Source organism: Verticillium nonalfalfae (genome assembly GCF_003724135.2).
Source record: "Verticillium nonalfalfae strain VnAa140/NRRL 66861 chromosome Unknown scaffold_38, whole genome shotgun sequence".
NCBI lineage: Eukaryota > Fungi > Ascomycota > Sordariomycetes > Glomerellales > Plectosphaerellaceae > Verticillium > Verticillium nonalfalfae.
The window spans coordinates 208,286-220,809 of NW_021167263.1; the positions used below are offsets into that span (position 1 = coordinate 208,286).

Consider the following 12,524-nt stretch of genomic DNA (forward strand, 5'->3'; position numbering starts at 1 on the left):
CACAGGAGGACAAAACAGCGCCGGGGGAAAGCAAACGTGCCACAGATCTTCTCAGAGCACGCAGAAACTCTTCACCAACCTCACAATATCACGTGATCAACAAAGACGTGCTGTCAATATTCAGCCACTTGACAAGCGTCAAGCTCATCACATGACACCAACCGTCTTCCAGACGTCCAAGGAAACCATGAACGGTACCAGCTGCACCAGGGCACGATCTGCGAGACAAGATCTGATGTTACCACGGGAAAGCGCAGATGGAGACACAACATGTCACAGCCCGGCCAACAGCAAGCAGCCCAGGGAAGGGACTTGCCTCAACCGAAACAGAAAACAACGCCGAACTTGATTACTGATACGACTGAGGAAACACGATGAGAACCGCCCATGCAGTCCCCAGTCCACCCTAACGTCCAGTTGATACGATAACCCCTCATGCGACGGTTAGGAGACCACTACTGTTCCCTGTCCGCGGACACATCATGCAGGCCTTGACCGTCACGACATAACTCATACCCTGGAGGAGCACTATCATACCCTGACGGCCGCCCAATGGAGTCAAGTCGTCAGAGATGTACCGTGTCTCTGCCCACTGCCTCTTCCCCCCTCGACTCGGTCACTCTGTCGTCTGGTCCTGTCAACCCAGGTTCGGGGACTCACCCGCTCTCGCTGACCCACCACCATACATGGAGGGAGGCGTCTTTTTAGCAGACTGATCCGTCAATATCATCCTTCATCCAATCATAATTCATAACCGCGTTCCGACGAAAACAAAGCCAGCCCTCCGCTCGGAAGATGCACACGCCCATCCAGCCCGCTTCAGCCCGGTCACTACATGATGACCCCCTCCCTTCTACGATACCCACCCCCCCCTCCCAACTCCGTGCCGCCTTTTCTCTCCCCTGCGCAAGTCAGGGGCTCTGCAGCACCTGTTCTCTCCCCTCCAATTCGTGTGTGGGGAGGCCCAGCTAGCCGCTGCCACGCCCCCCAACAGGGCTGGCGAGGGAAACAAGGAGGGGTTGAGCCGTAAAAGCAGCGTGAGTTCGGGCGGCTATGCAGGTTGCGGACGCGGTCCGCTGCGCGTCATCTCACACATGCACACCCGCACTGACAGGCTCACACACACACACACACCACAGACCCCTTCCAACCCGCTTTTCCTGTCAACGTCGTCCCGCTCTGCTGGGAACGTCGACTGCTGTGACTGTCTTGGCTTGCTTTTGAACCGTTGAACTCCCGCCCCCACCTCCTCCAGCCGAGTGAGGGGGGGCGGGCTGTAAAGAAATGACCGCAAGCGCGATTTGTCAAAATAAGTCGTAGAAATTAGGAACCAAGTGTGGCATCCCCACTCGAGGTTCCTGCAAAAAGGGCCGCAGATCGCTCGCTTTCGCGAATGGCATGTAACATTCGACAAGGGTAGTAGAAAGAAGGAACAACACGCTAGAAAATCAGTGATCCGAGTTGCTGGGAATGCGGCTCTGCCGCGGGGTTCGACATCAGTCGACCCCAGGATCCCTGCCTGCTCGCCGTGAACGCTCGGACCAGAATGGAGGAGTCTAGTAAGCGTCGGGCGAGGGATACCTCGCGCGCGCCTTGCTGTACTCCTTGGTGTGCTTTCGTGAGGCCTTGGACTTAAGAGACCTGAAGAATTGCAGATGTCAGTCGGAATTGCTCGATCTACCAAAATCCATCGTGCCAATCGTCGGATCTCCAGATCTGACGCCGATCTGAATTTTCCCAACGATCGGTTCGGGACGTTGGAGAAAAAGGGGCAGGCAACGTACGAAACTTTCTTCTGCGTCCACTCAAGGTCGTTGCGCACGTCCTGGGCGTCGCGGTAGCCCTCGTTGAAGCGCTCGCGCGTCTTTGCCAGGCGAGCCTGCGCCTTGGCCTGCAGGTCGAGGAGCTCGCGGTGCTTGGCATTGAGCTTTCCAGATCTGGTTCGCGTCAGATTTAATTCCTCTTGGCATTGTAGACGTCTTGAGAGAAGATGAGGGGTAAAAACTCACGTCTGTGCCTGGATGGCAATGTTGCGGTCAAGAGGAATGGGGTCAAAGGACTGCGCGAAGCGATCCTGCATGTACTCATTGAAGTCGACGCCCGAGGCGGAGTGAACGGTGTCAAAGTCGCCGCTGTTGCTGCCGGCGTAGCTCGAGTTGGCGACAGAGTAGCCACTGGGCTGGCTGTAGGAGTGACCGGTGCCAGAGCTGACGGACTCGTCGGCTTCAGGGGGCGAGACGGAGTAGGTGTTGTGGTAGTCGTAGTCCTGGCCCTTGGAGGAGATGGGCATGGGGATGGAGTAGGAATAGGAGTGGGTGTAGTGTGTCGACATGGTGGGTGGTGGGTTGTGGGGGTGTTTGGTAGGGGGTAATGGCAAGGTATGGTCTTGGACTGGTGGGTGCTAGGTTGTGAACGAGGTATTGGTGAGAGAAGTTGGGTATGATGTTGGGAAGTTGAGAAGGTAATGTTTTACGAGTATGGCTTGAGTAGGATGTCCTGAGAAGGTGATAAGGAAGGAAGAAGGAAGAGGTCATTCAAACCACCTCAAGTTCTCGCCTTTTATAGTTTTTCAGGGCCCCTTCCTCGGCCATGCTTTCGAGTCCTGGGGATAACTCGTCATGCTCGATTCGTCTAATCACTTTACCCATCCTCTCCCGACACTGACCCCGCTCGAGAGAGCCCGCCATGATGTGATGGCTTGTACCAACGGACGGACAACGGGCGCGAGGGAAAGGCCGGCGACGGGCGAAGCGCCGTTGATGGTTGGCTTCGGGAGATGCCAGTGACCTTGGACGTATGTGGGCAGGAGAGGGGTTGGAAGCGGGATCCCTGCCCTTAGTGGTATTTCTTCCTTAGTCGACATGCCTGGAGGGGGCGTGGAGGTCCAAACGGAAATGCAGAAGAAACACCATGAAGGGATCGTGATGGAGGGGTGACTGGTGGGGCAGCCAACGACAACGGGGGGAGGGGCAACAGAGACGGGCTAAAGCATGGGCAGGGGGTGGAACAGAACTGGATGGCTCAGGTGGGAGACTGGCTCTTCTCTCTCCCCCTTTCCGCGGGATATCACGAGCAAGAGGTTCTGCATATGCCGAGAGGCGAATGTCATGGTTGGCATTGGCCGAGGAGGTCCACGATGGAGTGGAGGTGTGGTCCAGGAGGGGCAGGAGATCTGTCTGGACCGGTTCATCACATTGAGAAAGACACAAACGAGAGGGGCCGAGCAGACAGATACACACGGAAGACGGGTAGGGGTCAGAAAAGACTCGGTCTAAAGCAAAGAAAGGTAGTGTGTGAAAGTGGGCTCGCCTGGCGTTGTGAAAAGCGGCAAGGGTGACGATGGGAGGTTGATACTGACAAGGTGCGTCGTTGGGAAAAGTGAGGTAAGGGAAGAGGTAAGGTAGGGTAGGGTGCCTGTAAGACAGCGCCGCACGGCATGTTACCACAGCAAGGCATAGCATGGCATGGCATAGCATGGCATGACATGACACGACAAGGGGCTCTGTGGACGAAGGGAACGGGCCCCGGAGTGAGCGTATAAGTGGCTTCGCTCTGAAGCGAGACGTTCGTGCTTCACGCCGAGCCAAGGCAAAGCTAGGAAAGGTTCGCGAAGTGGTTGAGAGCGAGTGGCGTCAGAACAGGCGTGGTGGGTGGGCGGATGAGCAAGAGCAAGAGAAAGAGACAGTTGAACAAGGTACCCGGAGATGACATCCGTCTTTCGGCTCTAGGCACCGGCAGAAAGAGGATGCTGACCGTCAAGGATTCTGGCTCATATGTACCGTTGCACCGAGCTGCCATGCCGGTTCGAGAGGGTATGACGGCAAAGGGGATACATTAATGCATGTTCCTCCACATTGACTGCCCAGGCACTACCGTATCCGCCGGCCAGGCGGCGAAGTATACCGTAGCTTTGAGTGCGTTTTGTGTGCCGGGGGTGCCTCTAAGAGCAGGCGAGGACCGAGTACGGTAGGGATGAAGGAACGTGGTAGAAGTAAGAGGGCCAGGGGGCCGGCAGAGGGGGGGTGTTTTGTGGATCGAAGAATACCCATTCGTCCCATGAGCAACGAGCAGCGAGCGAGCGTTCGTCTAGACTGTCTTCTTTTTTTTTTGGAGTGCGGACGGCCGTCGGTCCATCAAGCGCGCTGACGCTAGAGGGTGGAGGGAGGGCAGACAAGCTGAGCGATGGGCGCAAAAGCAGCGGCGGATTTTCTTGGTGCGGACAGATCGGATCTCCTCCGTTGGTCTGCGGACGGCGGGGGGGGGTATGACGGTTGTCCAACGTTGGATGCTTGTGGATATGCTGTTGACTAGAGAAGTTCAATGGTCAATGGACGAGTTGAAGCCAGTTTGGCCACATGAGGTCAGGTCCCAAAGGGTATGCAAGGTCAGGCAGAGGTGCAGCGTCGGGCATTTCCAGGTGCTGATGCGTTGTCAAGACAGAAGCCAGAGCTGGAGCTGGAGCACCCGCCTACTTACTTACTTCTACCTATCATGGTGCGGTACTGCCTATCATGGGTGAGGTACTGACTACCCTGTGAGGTACTGACTACCACGTGAGGGACTGGCTACCCTGTGAGGTACTGACTACCATATGAGGTAGTAGGCTGGGTATCTGAAGGAGAGGTATGAAAGTGGGAGGGGAGAGAGTGGGATGGAATACCGACCTACCTCTACCTGAGTAGAACCTACCTGCCAGGTAGGTGCAGGTAAGGTGCCCAAGGAAGGGCCCCAACAGCAACGGTCACTAGCAGTTCATCTGTCGTTCTGCGAGGGGGGCGATTTTGGGCGAATCAAGTCGGCTCAGATGTGTGCAATAGTGGGGGCGCGCAAGCAGGTCTCGGAATTTCAAAAAAGATGATTGGACAGGGGCGATATCGGCTCGGGCTGGGAGCTTCAGGGGTGACTTTCATTGGCCATTAATCGGCGGGCCTTGATTTACGGTACCTTATCCCCCTCTTTAGACACTAAATACCTGACTTGATGGCGCGGGCTCATCTTGCCCGGCTTCCAACTTCTTCCAACGCTTGTCTGCCTACCTCTGCGACTCGATCGGCATCGTCATCATCGTTATCGTCGTGGAATGCAAGCATTGACCGCAATGGATCACAAAGAGACCACTCCTTCTGGCGACATGCGATGAGGCCCGTCATGGCCAAACGCGTCCAGCCTGTGGCCCGCCAGCATCGCCCCTCCACACAGCATCGAGCCAGCCCAGCCCAGCCCAGCGTCGTGGTGGTGTGGGTGTAAGTGCAGCAGCGCAGCATGAGCTGCATATGGGCCTGGAGGCAGCCCAGCCCAAGGGGCCCGAGAAGCCCAAAAGACTCAAGACCGCGCCCAAAGATACCCAATCCCAGACGGCCCTACCTGCGATCTCTGTCTCGCCGCCCCTCTCCCGTTCTCTTGCTCTCGCCCCCTCCACTGACGAAGCCGTACTTACACTTCCAATTCCGTTCCACAGACACCGCACCACTGGGCTCTCTGCGTCCAACAAGACGCCCTGTCCGTTCGTCAGCCACAGGCCAGCATGACGGGCTGCCCTGCCTAGCGTGTCGAATTCTTATTCTCTTCTCTCGCCCGCCCCCTTCCGAGGTCCTGCGTTCCAGGGCTCAGGAGTTTTGGGTCGTTGGCTTGTCGTCCTGATGACGAAAGCTGTATGCGAACGGAGGCGTGACCGTCTTCAATGACACGGCAGCTCGCCTGCTCCTGTCCCACAATCGCAGGGCCCTTGGCGAGTAACAGGGACATCCCGGGCTCGCTAGACCGTTGCCATCTCGACTTGTGGCCGTGTTCAACGAATCACGCGTACCCGTCATCCTGGGTCCGATGGTCATTCTTTGATCGGAGGCTTGAAAAAAGACGAGCGAGCGGGGATTCCAGAGGAGGGGAGGGGTGGACGGGGGTGGAGCGGCATGTGGCCGTCTATGCCCCTCCACTCTCGAACGTCGTCAACGAGCAACGACTAGGAACTCGCTTTTTTTTTGGTCTCCTTCTCGCTCCCTTTGCCCTTAGGCGCATTCGCTGCTGCCCGTCATCCTGCCTGCCCCTCTCTTCTTTCGTTCCAGTGGATGTCATGTGATGCCTGCCGTCAATGGAAAGTGTTCTTTCCGACCTCGCTTCAAGTCGGTGTGAGTGTGTGCAAACCATCCAATGGCACGAACCCATGCCACCTCTGGCAGACAATCTCTCTCTGACCTGGTCTCGCCCGGCAGATAGATAGATAGATAGATAGATAGATAGATAGAAAGACAGACAATTTGACAGACAACGGGCCTGCCCTCCTTTTTCCGTGCAACAGCGGGAAGAAAGATCGCATAGCTGCGGCCAGGACGGCCTCTCGGACGCAGCTCGGGACGCCCACGAAGGACAACGCATGCCCTACCGGCCCTTTCGACGTGCAGGACTGCCAGTCAGGGCCAGAGCCGGAGGCAACGAGTGTGGTCCCCGCGAGATGCAGGAGGGTAGGCCGACGAGGCAGGTAGTTTATGTAGATTGGGTCAATTGGGCCACGTCCTCACTGGAGGGATCAGGTCCCCCCCGAGACCGCATTGCCCATCATCTCTAGTGGATTCTTCCCTTTTTGGGACTCGGTGAGACCCGGCCATGTCATTGGAGTGATGGGACCTCGTGGATGCCGTCGTTGTTGGGAGATGGCTGTGCGCCAATCTGATGCCTCTGTGTTCGCGAGCCTCGCCATCAACCCCTGACGAAGCGTGTCCTACCGTTGAGAGAAGACCGAAGCAGCACATCAATACTCTGTTACCCACCCCACCCTTTTTGCAAAGGCCCGTCACGCATCGACAATCGTGACGAAGCAAGAAAAGGCCATGAGCATGTGAACGTCGGATAGCCGCCTTACATAACAGGAACGAGGAGGAAAGAAAAGGCCCCCTCTCCCCCCCCCGTCATCGTCTCACAAACAGGAAGCGGTCAGACTCGTGTGGACCAGCAACGCTGTGCCAGCGTGCATCATCAACGAATCCCAGTCTGTGTCCTCCGTCTGGAGGAGACCCTGGTCTCGTCTCGCCCAGTGGCCGCCCGTCCTGCCGCTGACGAACTGTCTTCAGCTCGGCACCGTGACGATTTTTTCTTTCGGTTGCCCCCGTTATCAAGTGCGTTCGCGGGCGCCTTCACATGGCGGCCAGCAGCCACCGGTAGTATCCCGCTCTTCCCGCTGCACGACATTCCATCAAACGTGAGGAGGATTGACGCTGCATTGTCATGCGCCGACAAGCTCTCCACAAGGATTTCGTATATGGTCGGGCAGGCTGGCAGAGGCCTTGCGGCAGGGGGGCATGTCTATCCCCACGATATATGCCTCGCCAGAAAAATTGACAGGACGATTATCAAAGGCCAGTCGTGATTGAGGGTGAAAGAATGATGCTCTCAGCACCGATTAGCTAAACTACCGAGGGGGTTTCCATGTATGTATATATCACAAGTTTCGTCGTCGTTCATCTACCCGTCCCATCCCTGATTTCCCATGGTACAACAAAGTTTCGTCTATCACAAACACGTGCCTTCTTCATACCGGGGGAGAAGACACCCCATCGCCCTGCCCCCACTTCCCCTTTCTGTTCATTGCCCAGCGCAGCGAGGAAAGGATCGCTCCCTCGAGCCAAAACACGGTAACGCCGGCGATGCAGAACGGCCTACTTCAGGCCGTTTATATGCTCCATCACCATGATGGCAGCTTGCCCGTCCCGGTTCAGTGTTCCCATGTTCACGTGGTTGCTAACCCCCTATCTTTCCGCCCCATGTCGTACTTGACGAGTGTTCCACACACACAGTCTAGCCGAACACCTTGAGGAAGCCCCAGATGCCGGCGGCGCTGAGCACGGGAATCGTAAGGTTGTCATCCCACCCAAAGACGTCGACGACCTCGCTGGCAGCGGCCACAAAGCCGCTCCACAGGCTGACGACGCCAAGGGCCAGCGGACCTGCCACGGTGGCCTGTTCGCTCGTGAGGCCGACGGCCTCGGCGGCAGCTTGCGGCAGGCGCAGGGAGCCCTGGAACATGAAGCCCTCGTCGCCGGGCTGGGGGCCGAAGAAGCGGACGAACCAGCCCCAGAAGAAGGCGGAGGAGCCGACGCCGACGAGGAAGGCGGCGAGCGAGCCGGCGAGGGACTTGCCGCGGCGGATGCGCGGCGTGTAGCGGCCCCAGAGACGGCCAAAGGTGCTGGCGGCCGTGTCGCACCAGCTCAGCAGCAGGACGGCCATGACGGCGACGTCCTTGGGGAAGGCGTAGCAGGCGAGCCAGGCGCCGAGCATGTACCAGATGACGCCATTGTAGCCGGCGTACTCGCTCTCGCGCATCAGGGCACCGAGGATGGAAACGTAGAAGCTGTTGAAGGCGGCGACATTGTGGCGCAGAATGTCGGTGGCGGCAATGGGGACGAGGAAGGTCATGAGCCAGGGGGCGACGGAGCGCGTGTGGACGCCCGTGATGTAGAGCCACAGGGTGACGGCGCCGATGGAGACGTGGAGGATCTTGCGAGGCACCTCGTGCTTGTGGACGAATGTCCGCCACTTTCGGTGAATGGGGATGAGGCCTAGGGGACTCGGGCTCCGGCTGAAATCGCGCCAGCTCCAGCCGGTAGGCGCTGCCGAGGGCACGGCGAGATGGCCGTTCGTCTGGGGCACCTTTGTCTTGGCCTTGCCGTTGCTGCTGCTGCTGCCGCTGCCACCGCTCGTGCCATCTTTGACAATAGGCTCGCTCGGTACGACGGGCGATTTCGTCTTGGCGGACAAGGACGATGACGTTGAGGTCAGAGGCTTGACGCGACGCATGTCGATGGGTGAGCGGCTTCGTGTGCGTGCTCTCCGCAGGCTGGGGTCCGAGTCGTCCTCCTCGTCAATGTTCTCGTTGACAGGTTGCGGGGTGGCCCGGCGTTTCCGGGCGGCGGAGCGCGTGGTCGGGCCGGCATAGCCATCTTGGGAGGAGAAGGGATCTGCTATTTCGGACGGGGTCGGACTCGGAGAGATGACGCGGGGCGTGGCCGGCGTGGCGGCGTTCTTGCCTCGCGAGGCCATGTCGGAGGGGAATGGTGGTAGGGCGGAACAGTGGAGGGGACCGACGAGACAGGGTCGGAAGGAGAAGAAGCGAAAGGGCCAAAGGGCAGAGTGGAGATGTTTGTCCTTCCGCGAAGCACGCAGGGGGGCGGCGGTTGGAGGGCTGTCAAAATCGGAGGGGGGGTCGCGTTCGGGGCCAAACAGAAATGCGAAAAGGCGGTGGTGGCTCTTTTGGCTGCTGAAACCCAGGCAACTATGGCCTGTTTCGAGGGTAGAGTCGACGTGGGCTATCGGATCCAGCGTGATGGTTTCTGTCGTTGATGCAGCAGAGGTCGACTCCGCCGCATGTTGGTCCCTGCGGGTTGGTCGATGGAGAGGATGAGGACATGCGGCCTCGACGATGGGGGGTGCGTAGAGAGAGGCAGAGAGTATGGTGTGATGGGTTGGGAGGGCGCAGTCAGGATCGGAGCGGTCGGAGATGGGGGTTCGACGGAACGGCTGGCTTGGGGCAGTAAAAGACGGACGAGTCGGTTATCTTGATTTCTGCGCGAGGCTAAGGTAAGATTGTTTCTGTTCCTGCACAGCGCCAGCAGGCAGTGAGTACTAGGCACGGTTGGGTAAGGCAGGTAGGTGGTAGGAGAAGTGATAGGCCAGTCTGGTGGCAGGTGGCTGTCCACCAGAGGAATTTTTTCGGCGGCCGCCAGGTGCTGCACCGGCGCCAGTCCAGTGGCTTGGACGGTGAGTCTCCTGTGCACGCGACTGGGGGTCACTGGACCGGGGGGGTGGGCCACGACAGGACCACGGGTGCACACCAACGACAAGGAGCCTTGGGTCGCAATTTGGCCATCTAGTGACGTTTTGAGGAACGTTGTGGTTTTGCAGTCAAACTGTGCTGTGCCCGTCGGCCTGGGCGTAACGAGGCCATCTCTCCTCATGGTCCACGATCTCATTCGCAGCTGCTGTACACTCGACGGAGGCGCAGAGAGATGCGCAGAGACGTCAGATGCCCACTCCTCCCTCACCCATGACCAACCACGCAGACCCTCGTCATCAGGCAGCCAGCGCCCTGCTGACAGTCACGTGGTGTGGCCACTGCTGGTGCTTGATCTCTGATAAGATAACAATTTGAACATGCCAGATAAGATAACAGAAAAAAGTTCAAGATTCCAACCACCAATTGACCTCGACACCTGCGACGTGCTTGCCCCTCCTCCGAACTTCGAGGCCTTCATTGACCACGTCGCAGTCAACGCCTTGTCACGCGAGCTCACATCGTTGCGTTCCACGATGGCGCCCTCAGCGACGGTCACAGAGAAGAAGAAGGATCCCAGAGACTGGCGTGGTCTTACCCCTCCCCTGGCAGAGTCAGTGTCCCTCCATCAACTCTATCGCTTGTCTATGGCAGATGCCAGAAACTAACACGCAGTGTCCAGATGGGTCCTTGATTTCGTCGCAAGTCAGGGCTATCAGCGCATGACGCCTGTTCAGGCCGCCACTATTCCCCAGTTCCTCGGCAACAAGGACGTCGTCGTCGAAGCTGTCACCGGCAGCGGCAAGACCCTGGCATTTCTGCTCCCCATCGTGCAGAAGCTGCTCCGCCTCTCCGAACCCACCAAGCGTGGCCATGTCTTCGCCATTATCGTCTCGCCGACTCGCGAGCTCGCTCAGCAGATTTACAACGTTCTCATGGGCCTCATCGCCTTCCACACTGCCTCCTCGGAGATGCTTCCCTTCCTGAAGGAGGATGACAAGCGCCCCGACTCGGCCGTGCCCATCGCCGTGCCCCAGCTGCTCGTCGGAGGCACGACCACGACGCAGCAAGATCTCAGCTTCTTCGTGCGTCACTCTCCCAACATTCTCGTCTCCACGCCCGGCCGCCTCGTCGAGCTCCTCGCCTCGCCCCACGTCCACTGCAGCCAGTCCACCTTTGACATGCTCGTCCTCGACGAAGCCGATCGCATCCTCGACATGGGGTTCCGTCAGGACCTCCAGCGCATCCTCTCCCACCTCCCCAAGCAGCGCCGAACCGGTCTCTTCAGCGCCTCCGTCTCCGAGGCCGTCTCCCAGATCATCACTGTTGGCCTGCGCAACCCCGTCAAGATCGCTGTGCGCGTCAAGTCCCTCCGCGACGGCAACATCATCGAAGACCGCAAGATTCCCGCCTCTCTGCAAATGGCATACCTCCTCACGCCGGCCTCCCAGAAGATGCCGGCCCTCGCCCAGATCCTCGACAAGCTCAACCCGCGCCCCCAGCGCAGCATCATCTTCCTCTCCACCTGCGCCGCCGTCGACTACTTCCAGCACATCCTCCCCGACATGCTCCCCGCCGGCTTCTCACTTGTGCCCCTGCACGGCAAGCTGCCGCCCAAGGTGCGCGAAAAGTCCTTCAACCGCTTCCTCACGTCCGTCTCCCCTTCGGTCCTCCTCTGCACCGACCTCGCCGCTCGTGGCCTCGATATTCCCCAGGTCGACTTTGTCTGCCAAGTCGACCCGCCCTCAGATCCCAAGGTCTTCATCCACCGCGCCGGCCGCGCCGGCCGCGCCGGGCGCAAAGGCCTCGCCGTCGTTCTCCTCCACCCAGGCCGCGAGGAGGATTTTGTACCCTTCCTCGCCGTCCGCAAGACGCCCATCCACCCGCTGACGACTCCCGACGTGACCCTCGACCCGTCCGCCGCCGAGGCCGCGACGGCCCGCATCCGCGCCTTTCTCCGCGCCGACCGCGCCCACCACGACAAGGCGCAGCGCGCGTTCGTCAGCTGGGTACGCTCCTACGCCGCCCACCAGACGTCCTCCATCTTCCGCCTGCAGGACCTCGACTGGGCCGAGCTCGGCCGCGCCTGGGGCCTGCTGCGCCTGCCGTCCATGCCCGAGGTCAAGGCGTGGGACGGCGACAAGACGCTCGGCCTCGGCGAGATTGACTGGGACGCCTTCGCGTACAAGGACAAGGCGCGCGAGGCGCAGCGCAGGGAGGCCCTCGAGCTCGAGCGGAGCGGCGTCAAAAAGGCCGGCGACGACGACAGGAACAAGCGCAAGAGGCGGAACAACGAGGCCTGGAGCGACAAGCACGAAAAGGCCGAGGTGCGCGTCGAGAGGCGGGAGAAGCGGCTGAAGAAGAGGGACAAGGAGCGCGAGAGCAAGATGACCGAGGACGAGAAGATCGAGGCCAGGGAGCTGCAGGACCTCATCAAGGAGGTCAGGAGGAAGAATGGCGCCAAGGAGGCCAAGGAGGAGGAGTTTGGGGGGTTTGACGATTAGATTCAATGATACCACCAAGAGTCGTGAATTTCATGACTTTCGTTCATACACCATGTCCCCCCTTCGTTAGCTCGCTGACTACGTGACTATGCACTGCCACCAATACAGCTTTGGACAACCGCAGCATACGCAACCCAACGACGACCCAAAACATTTTGAATCGCCAAAAAATGCCAAAACAGAAATTCAGCCCTTGCAAGCCTATCATGTTCCGAACCAGGGAATCGAACCCTGAGCCTGACGGTGAGAGCGTCAAATGT

At 59.0% G+C, this 12,524-nt stretch overlaps 3 protein-coding genes across 3 annotated transcripts; 1 reads left to right on the forward strand and 2 right to left on the reverse strand.

Annotated features, from left to right (window-relative positions):
* Positions 1-1,556: 1,556 nt before the first annotated feature.
* D7B24_005824 (uncharacterized protein) lies at positions 1,557-2,332 on the reverse strand (the record flags this gene model as incomplete). Its single annotated transcript, XM_028639969.1, has 3 exons — positions 1,557-1,641; positions 1,785-1,937; positions 2,010-2,332. 3 exons carry the CDS (start codon positions 2,330-2,332, stop codon positions 1,557-1,559), a joined length of 561 nt encoding a protein of 186 aa, XP_028495764.1.
* A 5,456-nt stretch (positions 2,333-7,788) lies between these two features.
* D7B24_005825 (uncharacterized protein) lies at positions 7,789-9,030 on the reverse strand (the record flags this gene model as incomplete). Its single annotated transcript, XM_028639970.1, has 1 exon — positions 7,789-9,030. The coding sequence occupies one exon, from the start codon at positions 9,028-9,030 to the stop codon at positions 7,789-7,791; it is 1,242 nt and encodes a 413-aa protein (XP_028495765.1).
* A 1,266-nt stretch (positions 9,031-10,296) lies between these two features.
* SPB4 (ATP-dependent rRNA helicase spb4) lies at positions 10,297-12,264 on the forward strand (the record flags this gene model as incomplete). Its single annotated transcript, XM_028639971.1, has 2 exons — positions 10,297-10,373; positions 10,443-12,264. 2 exons carry the CDS (start codon positions 10,297-10,299, stop codon positions 12,262-12,264), a joined length of 1,899 nt encoding a protein of 632 aa, XP_028495766.1.
* Between the last annotated feature and the right edge of the window lie 260 nt (positions 12,265-12,524).